This window comes from Choristoneura fumiferana, chromosome 4 (assembly GCF_025370935.1).
Source record: "Choristoneura fumiferana chromosome 4, NRCan_CFum_1, whole genome shotgun sequence".
In the NCBI taxonomy this organism is placed as follows: domain Eukaryota; kingdom Metazoa; phylum Arthropoda; class Insecta; order Lepidoptera; family Tortricidae; genus Choristoneura; species Choristoneura fumiferana.
Window position 1 is genome coordinate 7,412,595 of NC_133475.1, and position 13,873 is coordinate 7,426,467.

Sequence of the window (13,873 nt, forward strand, 5' to 3'; positions counted from 1 at the left end):
CAAATCTCAACGATGCATGTTCTTAGCTCTGAACTATAGAAGATGTAATAAAATAAAAACCAACCGTTTTGATAAAAAATATGCTTATTATTTTCCCTTATTACTCGTGGTGCCACCAGCTTGTTCCACCAGTTGCACGAGAAGGAACTCTCATTCCTCGTCGTGCCACCAACTTGTTCCACCAGTGGCACGAGAAGAAATTATCATTCCTCGTCGTGCCACTGAATAATAATTGTTGCTTTACTAGCAATAAATTATAACAGGATATATTTTTATTTAGAATGCCTACATATCCTACTAATTATAAATGTGAATTTCCCTTTTAGCCATAACAATTCAGTTCTCCTGAGGTTAGAATTCTTTTTGGAGTGATATTGTGACCGTCTTTACTTCTAGGTACTCGTCCACGCAGTCAATTCCTCTGAAACATAAAAATAACAATGATTTTATTTCACACAGTTCACGTTCAAATAAGTACCCACGCAGAGACACGCTCTTATTTAGATTACAATATATATTTATATTTAATCTCAATTTAGAGTTAGTCCCTATTTCATAAACGTGACAGGCAACAGGTGAAGATGATAAATTAAAAAACCCGCGACACAAAAAAACGCCAGCAAAAATAAATAAAAACGCCCAAAAAAAAACCCCGACAAAAAAACGCCGCCAAAAAAAGACAACTTAAAAGTAAAAAATAATTATGCACTCCTAGCTGTTGCCCGCGACTTCATCTGCGAAGAATTCGTTTATCCCTATCCCACGGGGACTATGTTGATTTCCCGCAAAATTAGCCTAAGTTAACTTAGCATAAGCACCTAGTAATATTTTTTTTATCTAAGCGTCTGTGTCGGGGGACCGCTAAGGTTAACAGAAAACTAAAGTACATAATGTTGTATTTTTTAAAGTATTAACCTTAGCGGTTTTTGCCAATACCTACATAAAATATCTATGTTGAAATTCAATATTTTATTAAATATGAGTGAGTCTCACGGTGTTCTCATGATCAAAATTGTCGAATTATCTATTTGTTACTGCATTATTGCTTAGGTTTTTTTATATTCTACTGGATGGCAAACGAGCAAGTGGGTCTCCTGATGGTAAGAGATCACCATCGCCCTTAGACACGTGCAAAACCAGGGGCATTGCAGATGCGTTACCAACCTAGACGCCTAAGAAGGGATACCTCAAGTGCCAGTAATTTATTAGGTATCGCCACTATTGATAATAATTAATAATAAAATTGGATATATTGGTAAAATAAATAAAAATGACTGTTTTTTCTCGACTTCACCTGTACCAACAGCATTCAAAGGTGGTAAAACCTGTGATTCGCAGCTTTAACCTTATTACTCAATACTTAAAGTTTTTTAAATATTACTTAAATAGCTTTTTATATAATATTATATTATACAAACTTTTCACGTCCAACTCCAGAGTCCTTGAAACCTCCAAATGGCGTCTGCGCAGTGGAAGCCAGATAAGTATTTATCCTGAAAAATGAACGACCTTTATTACTTAATAAATTCGCAACATGTCTTCACTAAATACATCATGCACACAATAATCTTCCGTGGTGGAACGTGTGAGGTCTGATTTACATGGAAGTTCAAAATTAAAACATATTTTGATTAAGGCGTACGTGTACTAAGCTAAGCTTAGCTTAGTACACGTACGCTTAGCTAACTAAGGTAAGCAATAAGTTAAGTTAAGTTAAGTTAAGCAATCCTTTTTATTAACATAAGGATTGTGTAAATCACACATGAAATCACTTTACTCCATGGTACCTACTTGGATAAGTGTCAGCAAGAATGTACATAATGCTTCTGTTCAATTTTAGAGAGGTAACGCTGTCAGCGTCACCGGTACTTAGTCTAAAAGGACTGCTTTAAATAAATAATTTGTTTTAGTTTTTTGTGTATTCTAAGTATAGGATAGTTGTATGTATATATTTTAAATATTCTAATGTATATAAATGTAAAGTAAATGTTTAGTTACCAAACGTTGCCCGCCTCTACGTGTCTCGCGAAGTGCAACGCGTTGTTGATGTTGTTTGTGAATATGCCGGACGCTAGTCCATAGTTGGTATTGTTGGCGCGTTCAATCACTTCATCTAGGGTTTCGAACTTAAAAATGCTTTGGACTGGCCCGAAGATCTGAAAAAATAATTAAAAATACGCATTTAATAAGTACCTAAATAATTGCCACACACACACATAAAGATACAGACAGAGTTGAGCTGCTGGCTCTTTCGAGGAAGAAAATCTATTGACATAATCTATTCTTGCAGTTTTTTGTCGTAGGCTGAACGTGAACGCATCAAGGAGCTAGCAGGATAATATTTGTTCAATTCACTGCATTCGACAGTACGATTAAATATTAACTGACAACAGTTAGTGTACTAATGGTCTAAGATAGACATTATTTGGTAGTTAACATTGAACATAACTGTCTAAAAAACAACTGACTTCTTCTCTTGCTATAATCATGTCATCTTGCACGTCAACAAACACAGTGGGCTCTATGAAGTAGCCAGTAGAACCAATGCGTTTTCCTCCACACATCAGTTTTGCTCCCTCTTGTTTGCCTTTCTCTATATAACCGAGAACTTTTGCCATCATCTCACGGTCAACCTGAAAGTAAACAATAGTAGATTATTGTCGTGGCCTGGAAGTAGGCAATTGCTGGCTGAGTATGAGTATTAAACGGACGAGCTTGCGAGTCCGTTTAACTAATACGAAGCCAGCAATTGCTATTCCAGCCGAGACAAATATAAAGCTTTTCTCAAAAATGGTGAATAATTCTGAAATAGAATAAACTTTTTCTCAAAATATATTGTAAAATTTAATTTTATTCCAATATTTTTCTTATGCTTTCCCGCCTTTTTTCATTAAAAATAAACTGCAGGTGTATTTTTCCACCGAAAACACCACAAGCTATTTCAGACCCAATAGAAAAAGTCCGGAGTTCCAACAAAATATCTGATACCGGCTATTAGACTTGGCTGTATACGACTTGTGCCAATATTTCCATTGCCTTTTAAACTTTAAAAAAAATGTGACTGATTGCAGGCGCGCTAATTCATTATTGTCGAGCTAGCGCGCCTGCAATCTTTTTAACTTTTTAATTTTTCGCTGACCGTAAACTATGCACTTCACCTTCTGATATGTAAAGAATAATGTCAACTTTTACGGACATTTTTGAGAAAATGACTTAATGTCATATTTAACACATGTACAGTCGAACAAATTGAATCATGACCCAGGGTGGAACCTTTGTGCTACTAATATCATGTTGACATCTCATACTTTTGTCAAGGAAATCATAATGAAATTGATTATTAAAAGGTTCCACTCTGGGTCATGATTCAATTTGTTCGACTTTACAACAATTTTGTCATACTTGACAAATAAATCGAGATAAGGGCTAATATCTCGATTTGTTTTGCCATACTCGATGGCAGTTTACGTGACGTCAATGTTTTCAAGTATGACAAAGTTGATGTACATGTAAGTAACTGCGAGGTTTGGCGTCCGAAGACATGCCTAATTCACGCTTCTCTGCAGTCGTCACATTCAAGTGCGTGTCAACTTTTCTCTGGGAGTTGTAAAACGAAAATTATCACGCCAAGTGACTCATGCACGAAAGATCTAAATTATTGTAACATCATTTTAGATATTTATTTTAACCTGTCTGGCCTATTACCTGTGGGCCATGCTCCACGCCGGGATCTACCGGATTACCAACTTTGATATTCTTCGCGAATTCCACAGCTTCCTCTACAAATTGTTCGTAAATGCCAGATTGAACAAAAAGTCTTGAAGCAGCAAAGCACATTTGACCTTGGTTACCGAAGACACCTCGAGCAGCAAATGGAACTGCGAGCTTTACTGAAAAATAATTTTACTGATGGCACACAAATAATAGATAAACAAGAAGTTAATAAATTGATAGTACCTATAGTATAACTTACAATCGGCGTCATTCATAATAACAAGAGGACTTTTGCCTCCGAGTTCAAGAGTGACTCGTTTCAGATTAGTTTTTCCTGCTGCCTGTTGAATGTGTTTGCCGACCTGTAAGTTATATTAATGGATTTAACTTCAGTGTTGAATTGGTAATGACGATTATGCAAGCTCGTCATAGATTATTATTTAAAATCTTTGCCATATTATTATTGATTCATAACTTTTTTCTTGATTTAATGATGGCAAATAACGTAATTTCTAAAATGAACATAAGAGTTTTGTAACCGATGATTTTGTAACTAAAATGAAAATAGTAGGTGTACTATTTCATTTTCTTCGCTGAGATAAAATTTAGGACTAGATGTTTCAATCCCGTACCTCAAGGGAGCCAGTGAAGGAGATCTTAGCAACGTCAGGATGATGTGTAAGCGAAGTGCCGGCCCCGGGGCCGAAGCCTGTTACCACGTTGACTACGCCTGCTGGCACACCAGCCTCCTTCAACAGAGCCGCCAACGCTAATGAGGTTAACGGAGTCTGCTCTGCCGGCTTTACAACAACTGTGCAACCTGGGACGAATCGCGGAGGTTAAACACTAGAAATAATGAATTGAGTCAAGCGTTACTTTGCGTTACTTTACATATTTTAATAAACTACAATCCTTCGTCTTAGTCCTGCGCTAGTTCTGTGCTAAAAGTATTGTGGCAAGGTATAAGTAAAAAACTTTGGTTTTGAAATTGAATTGTGGAGCCACTAAAATAAGTTTGAGTAGAACGCGTTGGTGAATCCTTTTCTGATATGATTGAGAGATAGGCGAATTAATCAAAGTAAGACATAACAGACAAGAAACAGGTTAGATTTCGTCAAAATTTTATACTTATTTTAATTATTTGGTACCTGCTGCTAAAGCCGTGCAAACTTTGTTGATAAACATTAGTATTGGTGCGTTCCATGGCAGAATTAGACCGCAGACACCCACGGGTTGCTTGAGTGTGTAAGAGAAAAGATCGCCATCTGGAAATGCGGTTATTGCTTAATTTTATCGTCAAACAACTTATTTTTCATCCTTATTCCTTATTTTAGGTAATATTTATCAAGTTACTTCTGTATAAACATTTTCTCCTCTAAATTAGTGTTAGTTACCATTAAGAAATAGATTGGTTTTTGGAGTTTTTTTGTATTTTTATTTCAACTCCAAATTATGTTACTTTTACGGTCATCCCGTAAAATCCATATCGAAAATACAAACTGAAACATAGATGCACAGAAAAACCAGATAAAGAGACCAGCGCTGGGAATCGAACCCAGGTCCTCAGCATTCCGTGCTGCGTGCCATACCCCTTCACTACCACTGGACAGGAGTACAGACACGAATTTTTCCTATGCACCACATATCTCAGCTTCTTTGTGTCTTATTTAGTCACTTAAGCAGTGACACTAGCGACATCTATGTTTTTAGCCCTCATCGAGAAACTTTTTAACATACCATTGGAACTAACCGCTCACCCGGACAAGAGATGTCGATATTCATCATCATCATCATCACCATCATCATCATCATCCCAGCCTATATACTTCCCACTGCTGGGCACAGGCCTCCTCTCAGAACAAGAGGGCTTGGGCCATAGTTCCCACGCGGGCCCAGTGCGGATTGGGAACTTCACACGCACCATTGAATTGCTTCGCAGGTTTGTGCAGGTTTCCTCACGATGTTTTCCTTCACCGCATAGCTCGTGGTAAATTTCAAATGTAATTCCGCACATGAACACACATGTCGATATTAAGCAATCAAATTAAGATTGGTTGGTTGGTTGGTGGTTGGTGGTTGGTTTGGTTGATTGGTTGGTTGGATTGGTTTGGTTGGTTTGATTGGATTGGTTTTGGCACGCAGCACGGAATGCTGAGGAAATGCTTCTATTCCCAGCGCTGGTCTCTTTTTCTGGTTTTACTGTGCATCTATGTTTCAGTTTGTATTTTTAACCGACTTCAAAAAAAGAGGAGGTTATCAATTCGGTTGTTTTTTTTATGTATGTTACCTCAGAACTCCGTCATTTATGAACAGAAAATTTTTCTTTGCGTTCGTCTAGGAATGTCTTCAATTAGGTCCCATAAGCACCAAATCTTAAGGAAATTGAGGGAACTCTTCAAATATTGTAGGGACACCTATAGTAAATTGGATATATTTAATACTAAGCTATGCATTTTCTCTTGAAAATTATCATTTGGTGAAGTGAAACTGATGATGAAGACCACAGTTGACCATCGGAGTTACTACTCAATAACAAGTATTTCACGGGTTAAATTTTAATTACTTTAACACAGTTGCTGAGCAATTTATGCTCCTCGTAATGCATATGATAAAACGGGTGGTGAAGCACCAGGACTCCTCAATAATGAACGTCTCTGCATCGGATAAACCAATCTTTCGTAAAAGGTGACGAGCAGTTTATATTAAACTATTGTATCTTAGATTATTTACATTAAAAAGCGTAAAAAAAATGTTATAACCAAAAATTTAAACGAGTACAAAAAACTATGAAAATAATTTTCTACCAGTCTGAAGTCTGTTCAATTTTTTGCTATATTTTTTTTTCGATATTAAGAAATAGAATGAAAGTTCGGCGTAACAAAGGGTAGCATTTTTACCTGCTGGAATAGTATCTCCCTGTATTTTATCCGCTAAACTAGCAGCGTAGCGCGCTCCATTGATGCTTTTCTGGACTATACCAACTGCCATGCCAAGTACCATCCCATTGTTGTAAGATTCAAGCTCTCCGAGGTACTGAATATCTCTTTCCACGAGTTCCGCGAACTTGTTGAGCAAGCGGCCGCGCGCTGATGCGTCCAGCAGCCGCCACTCCGAGTTGCGGTGGAACGCGGCCTTAGCAGCGCTCACTGCCAGGTCTATGTCCGCCTAGAATGAAATATCAATATCATTCATAACGTATAAATTAAGCTGGAGCTAGTGGAGATAGGACCCCAACTAGTGGTAACGTATTATATATTACGCTGTGAAATGTGTGTGTGTGTGCGTGCATAGTAAGAAGATCGCAAGCTATTTCAGATGTGGGTCAGATACTGCTCTTATTTACGAAACACAGAAAGAATTATCATCCACACCTTATCTCCTTCAGAGACGCGAGCGATGACGGAACCATCGTTTGGTGAAAAGGTTTCGAATGTTTTTCCACTTTTGGCATCCACCCATTGGTTATTGATGAAAAGCTGAAAAGTATCAACGTATTTTTATTAAAATTTCATTGCTATATAGGTACATAGGTATTCAAAGTGTAGAATATTATTATAGTTTTTTTCGACCAGTTAAAACTGTTGGTATTAAACAATGTCGGCTTGTTGTATCTACTTATAATTAGAAAAACAAGTAATTTAAAACATATTCCATAAGAGCGCGCTATCATGCTAAAGTAAAATAAAAATTTCGTCTGTCGTAATAGGTGGGCAATTACTTAGCTAAATGTTATTTTTCAATAATCGATTCTGTGCTCGTTATCATACCAAGCCTTGTATAGCTGAATTATTTGCTGTGGAGCTGCGTCATGCACACTATTAATTATAATTTACAACCGGCCTGGGTTCACACGAGTGCAACCTTGAAAAAAAGAAGCGAGATAATAAAGAGTCGAACTAAAAGTGGTAGGTAACTTCACATTTTTTGCCTCCTTTTCCCCAAAACTACACCCGCGCAAAGGAGCTGCGGCTACTTGTACTACTATCAGTTATTCTGTGCCGCGGCGCGTAGCTATTAGTTATAGTATATTATTTATATAAACTTTCTTAAATCACTCTATCTATTGATGAACACCACAGTAAAATCCGTTGCGTAGTTTAAAAGATAACTGTACGTACAGTCTAGGAAACTGAATCAGGGTTGAACCTTTTCATAATAACTTTCGCTGTTATTTAATATGATTTATTTGGCTGATGTATGTGATGTCAACATGACATTAGTAACACAAAGGTTCCACCCTGGTACGTAATTCAGTTTCCTCCACTGTGCATACCACGTGCATAACATACAGAGGGACAGACGGCGGAAAGCGACATTGTTTTAGACTACTTACATATTTAAAGTTGATGATAGGGACAAACTAGTTATTTAAGTATCAGTACCTTAATTCTACATATCTTAATTTGTTCAACACTTAACACGAAAAATAACTAACATCGAAGTCATTCATAACACACAATTAAACGTCAAATAGAATTGTTTCTCAACATACTCTATACCTACCTAATGTGTCTAGTTATCGCTATCCCACAAATTAACTCTGCTTTATCTTTGTCTTCTTTCCCCAATAGTTAAGGACTGTGGTAGTTTTAAGTAAGTTAGTTTGACACTTGACCATGCACAAAGTAGAAGCACAACAAACAAAAAATATAGTTATTTATATTATACCTAACTATACTAACTTACCGTAGTATATTTCACCAGCGGTGCCATTTTTCTAAGATAGCAGGCAGTGCACTAAATAACTTAAAGTTATGTGTTACTTTTTATACGTTTATGATAATATTAACCACTATCTGAATGTCAATAACAAGTTTGATTCACTTGTTTACGCTGCAACGCCTACTTGTATCATGGACGGTAGGGGGCAATGCACTAAATTATAAACTAAACTAGTTTGACCAGCCCAAACTTCTAGGCCGTCATATTCTTATTAACCCTATACCAGCGGCTTTGCTCACACAAACATTAGTACTCGCAATTTAGGGACTTTTTAAACTAATATTCTGGAGTTTTACTAAATTTCTATATTGTGGATTTACAATACAATGACTTTATTGAACAACACGATACAGAAAGATACAGAAAACAGGTAGGTAAGTACACACACCTACAAAGAGAAAAAAATACAAGGCAAGCAATAGACACCCTTATCGCTTCAGAGCAATCTTTTCCAGACAACCTTTAATCTTTATGATTGTTTTGGCGGGGAGGGCTAATATAGGAGAACGTTAGCCCTCTAGGCTGGCAACTATCTGCAATCCTTTGGTGTTTCCACAAGATGACAATAAACAGTCGAAAAATAGGAAAACACGATATGGCCTGGCTACAATGTGTGCTCGCGACTGACGGCGCAGCGAGCATTTTCTCCATTCATTGCGTTTGCTGTGAGGTAACCACTTTAGGGGAGTATCTCAGCCGCGCAATGAACAGAGGAAGCTCACTATGCCGCCGGTCGCACATATTATTATAGTCGTGGCCTGGCCAATAATAAATTACAAATATTTGTTTAAAACTTCCCTTGCCGAAATAGCAAAACACGCAAACAATTTGCTTGCGAAATTGCGGGGAACAAATCAATTGTTTCGGCTAGTAAAAGTAAACGATATCGATGCTTGAACTTTCAGTGCCCTTAGTAAAACGCAGTGATTATATACTCTCTGGCCCTTAGTGTAAGTTTTCGGTTACAAAATACGTCTCGATCGCGTTCGCGTTAAAATCTCAATTTGTATGGAAACACGAACATCGCAAACGTTCCGCTAGAGGCGCTGTTCGTGTTTTCATATAAATTGAGGTTTTAACGCGAACGCGATCGAGACGTATTTTGTAACCGAAAACTTACACTAAGGGTACAGCCAACCCTTCCCGCCGTGGGAGCTATCATCCGTTATCTAACTTGCCTCGGAATCTATGAGCAACAAGGTGTAGGAATAATAAGTCAATTATTGTTACTTTTAACACAGAGTCTTATGTACCTACTGTAAGGTAGTGGTACTGATGAAAGCAAATAAATTATTTCTTTTCCACGCTGTAGGTATCTTTCGGTGCGACAAACAATCATCCCGAATAGAATAGAATATAGGTAATATACACCGCACAAATTTCAACTTAGAGTCTAGTCACGTGGCTTTGAGTGATGGCACCTCTGTGATTAGTTTCGTCGGCGCCGGCGCTTTCCATTAGCTCTAATTATATATTTTAAAACAAAATTAAAAATATGCGGTGCGCATCTCTCCAGACATCGGTTCAGGGAAGCAACGTTTAATTAAGGTTTTAATTTAATATAGCAACAAAGTTTGAGCTCTTTACTCACTTTATTTTAACTTTGGGATATTTATATCTTTCGATGTCACTTTTGTAGATAAGTAAATATATTTTCGATATATTAGACGTAGGTTATCTAACCATTCGACAATATAAACTTTCGTTATTTTCATTTTCGATATTTCGATACAGTCGATATTTTAATTTTCGATATTTTGAACATCGACATTTTACCCTTAGTTATTTTAACATTCGATATTCAAATATGTAAGCACCTAAGAAAACACAAAAATCGTGAACGCATTACTTGCAGGAGCCGAAAACATTGTGATAGCAGTTCTGGAAAGAATTGGTACAAGCGATAACGTTTCTCTCTTATTAATACTTACCTATTAGTTTTGTGAACTAGGTAACACAACACCGAAAAAACATTGTAACAAAATCAAAACTTCTGCGATTGTATCGAAGTTTCATTGTACCTGGAGCCTGGCTTAATAGCCAGAAACGTAATGATCCTAAATCACCCAAATTAGAGCTTGGCTTAGCGCCCCATTAAGATGAATGGAAACCTGACTTTAAGTTTATTTCTCGGCAGATTTTCATCCGAGAAATGAGGCTTCATAATGAAGGTAACTACATCATACTCGAGATAACTAGTTGGCAGTAATAGCTACCTATGTAATACAAATTAATATACAATTTGGTAGACAGGTTAATGGAACTGAAAACTTCTTAAGTAGGTATTTAGGTAGGTACCTACCTAAATGAAAACGAAAGTATGTCAATAAATAGGCACATTTATACACCAAACCGACTTTTCATTAATTTTCGTTTATTCTGACGAGTTCGTTGATACTAGATAGATATAAACTATACAGGTAGATACTATTGGTAGGTACGGTCAGCATCAAAAGTAGCTGGTTACTTTTTTACTCTGACACATTAACACATTTGTCAATCTTGTATGGCACTAAGTACGTGGCTGTAAAACGACAAAGTACAAAAGTACCAGCTACTTTTGATGCTGACTGTACAGCGAAAAAACTGAATCATGGACTAGGGTAAAACCATTATGCTACTAAAAATGAAATGTTGACATCCCATACGTATACATTTGCCAAGGAAATCATTAAAAGGTTAAAATAATAATAATATTCATTTATTTCGTAACATGACTCATAGAAAATACAATTAAAAAATACACATCATAGAAACAAACAAAGTACACTTGATTAATAAATAAATTTAATTTATTAATCAAGGTTCCACCCTGATGCATGAATCAGTTTGTTTGGCTGTGCCTGGTAAGTTTTTGGTTAAATCGAAAAAATATAATTATTTTTTGTTTATAATCAGATCAAAACACTTTGGTTATACTACCTATGCAATTTGAAAAACCTATATAAATTACCTATAATAAATTATTAGGAAGGAACTTCGATCAACAATACAACTTTTGTCATGTAATGACAGCGTGATTTTGACAAGCACTCATTCATTCAATTTATTCTCCTTTTATAATCAGTTCTTCATGTAGTGTGTGAAATCATTCACTTCAACGTCTTCAACTCTCGTGGCACTACCAAATTATATGTAAGTACCTTGTTATCACGAGCGCCTGTGTTTTTAATAAGCAATTCGCGGTGCCCTGCGGAGTTACAACATTGCTATTCCAGTTTACATTTTCAGGAAGTTTTTAAACATAATGGAAATAGAAGTATCTATTTATTGCATAAACAGCGAGGATTGGTCAGAGACGACTTGTGTACAAATTATAAACAGCTACCCGCTTTGGGCACTCGATATGTTCAGTCAGATAGACTTAATTGTGAAAAAATATATGCAAATACGCTCAGCGCTTGTCATTTCAAAGTTCAATATCTCAAAAACGGTTCCACCGATTTTGATAAATTTAAAAGTAAGCTATGGACAACTCAATTTCACGTAAAGCTACGATGCCAAAGACAGATAGGCAGACAGGCAGACATTGGTGTCAGAAATTTATGTACGGCGGGGGTTGAAAACGAAAACAAATCTCACGCAGCCCGAAATTATGGTTGATTATCTTCTCTTATCTTTCTTAGGTACTTAGGTACTAATATTATAAATGTGAAAGTTTGTGAAGATTTTTATTATTCAATCACGTCTTAACCGCTGAACCGATTTAGATGAAATTCGGTATGCTGATAGTTTGAGTCCCGGGGAAGGACATAGGATAGGTTTTATCCCGGAAAATTGCATAGTTCCCGCGGGAAAGCGATAAACGAATACTACGCGGACGGAGTCGCGGATAACGGCTTGTGTTTCATGGGACTCAAAATAGACCACAAGTTCAACACAAACTTTCGCAATTATAATTAATATTAGTGAAATTAACATTGCTATTTTGCATATCATAATTTAAAAACAATAAAAAAACTTTTCCTTTTTTGTTAACATATGAGTACGTCTTCCTATAAAATATCTAAAGAGGCAGAGGTAAAGAACATTCTGCAAGAAACGGAACGTTTATGATATTATTACTCAAGAAATATTCTTTACCATTCTTTACATTATTTATAGTTTTTAAGCGCCAGTTTGGATCAAAATGTGATGCCCTTTAATCATTATACGAATAGTAAATTTTCACAACTAAAGCACTGCACCAAATTTGATGAAAATTGGAATGGAAAAAAGCTTTCACTTCAGAGCAGAAACTACGAGTAGAAATATTTTTAAACAGGGAATGAGAGCGGATGAGTCTACGAAACAAAGTTATTAATACCTAACTACTAAAGTTATTAGTACCTAAGTATAAATATAAATCGAATTAATAATTAGCAAATTACGTACCTACTCATTAATATTGTGTTATTTTGTAAGTAAATTACGTATTAATCTACTAACAAAGTAAACAAAATTATGACTTTATCTTATTACTTTTTTATTCATCATCATCATCATCGTTATTTCGTAATAAAAGTCGTATTCACAAAACATGTTAGAACCCCTTCTTCTGTGGCCTTCTAGAGTCCAATGTTATCCTGAATGGACTATATAGTAAACTAACAAGACAAGACATATCTCACATAACGGTCGATTTCCTTTTATCCATCTCGTCACAAAACCTAAAGCATTCACTGCAAACTGCCGACCGCGACAGTCTCCCAGCTAGCAGGTCAAGGTCCGGCGCGGATACCAAAAGCCAGCAGGGGGCGCGCCCGCGGCCGCAGCGAGCATCCGAATGTGGTGAAAATGTGGTCAAGATTGTGCCCTTAACCATTTTGTGTGTTCCATCCTTGTCAAGGGGAGTGCTAACCTTCTCTCCTTTCATTGGCTACGGTTTAGCCAGTTATGGAAGAACATAATAATAAAAAACATATTTAAAAAACATCTACAACCTGCAATTACGTCTATTAAAAACGGTTGTATGGGAGAGGGGGCATAGTAGGGTACTTAACGTTTAAACATCCCTAAAAACCAAAATAATATGATTAAATTAAAAGTTTTAACTTAAAATCATAGCTTAATAAACTCCAATTCAATAGAATCTGACAATCCTTTAGACACTTCCAGCCTACTAATATAAACACCGGGCTGCCTAAGGCTTTGTGATGTGACTATTATTCTTTTTTGATTCCTTTTAGATGATAATGCAACAACAGGACATATATAATCAAGTGTGCCCACGATAGGGTGTCTTAAATATGTAGAAAATTGACAGATTCTATTGAATTGTACTTTACATTGCGAATGACTATGGATACATTTATGTTGATAATTTAATTAAGCTACTATTTGTGAATACTTAAATGAAAAAAGGCATTTGACCCGCTATGCCCCGTGTATAGGGGTAAAGTGGGGTCTCCTATGGGGTATTGTGGAGTGGTCATAATAAATAACGAAACACAACTTC

At 36.4% G+C, this 13,873-nt stretch overlaps 1 protein-coding gene and 1 non-coding gene across 2 annotated transcripts; both read right to left on the bottom strand.

Annotated features, from left to right (window-relative positions):
- Positions 1-250: 250 nt before the first annotated feature.
- LOC141427393 (aldehyde dehydrogenase 1A1-like) lies at positions 251-8,546 on the bottom strand. Its single transcript, XM_074086752.1, has 11 exons — positions 8,401-8,546; positions 7,086-7,190; positions 6,612-6,879; positions 4,863-4,979; positions 4,347-4,534; positions 3,974-4,076; positions 3,706-3,890; positions 2,469-2,633; positions 1,999-2,156; positions 1,419-1,493; positions 251-421 (listed from the first exon to the last, which is right to left on the bottom strand). The coding sequence occupies exons 1-11, from the start codon at positions 8,425-8,427 to the stop codon at positions 352-354; spliced, it is 1,461 nt and encodes a 486-aa protein (XP_073942853.1). The 5' UTR covers positions 8,428-8,546; the 3' UTR covers positions 251-351.
- Positions 8,547-13,207: 4,661 nt separating this feature from the next.
- LOC141427649 (U6atac minor spliceosomal RNA) lies at positions 13,208-13,298 on the bottom strand. The gene has a single exon (XR_012451342.1). It is a non-coding gene; the product is annotated as a U6atac minor spliceosomal RNA (small nuclear RNA).
- Positions 13,299-13,873: the final 575 nt, after the last annotated feature.

Coding starts and splice junctions, on each gene's coding strand:
- LOC141427393 (XM_074086752.1), bottom strand. CDS start 8,427: ATGGCACCGCTGGTGAAATATACTACG. Junction 4,980..6,611: donor GGGAGATACTATTCCAGCAG/GTAAAAATGCTA, acceptor CCGCATTTCCAG/ATGGCGATCTTTTCTCTTAC. Junction 1,494..1,998: donor GTAGAGGCGGGCAACGTTTG/GTAACTAAACAT, acceptor TTCATTTTTCAG/GATAAATACTTATCTGGCTT.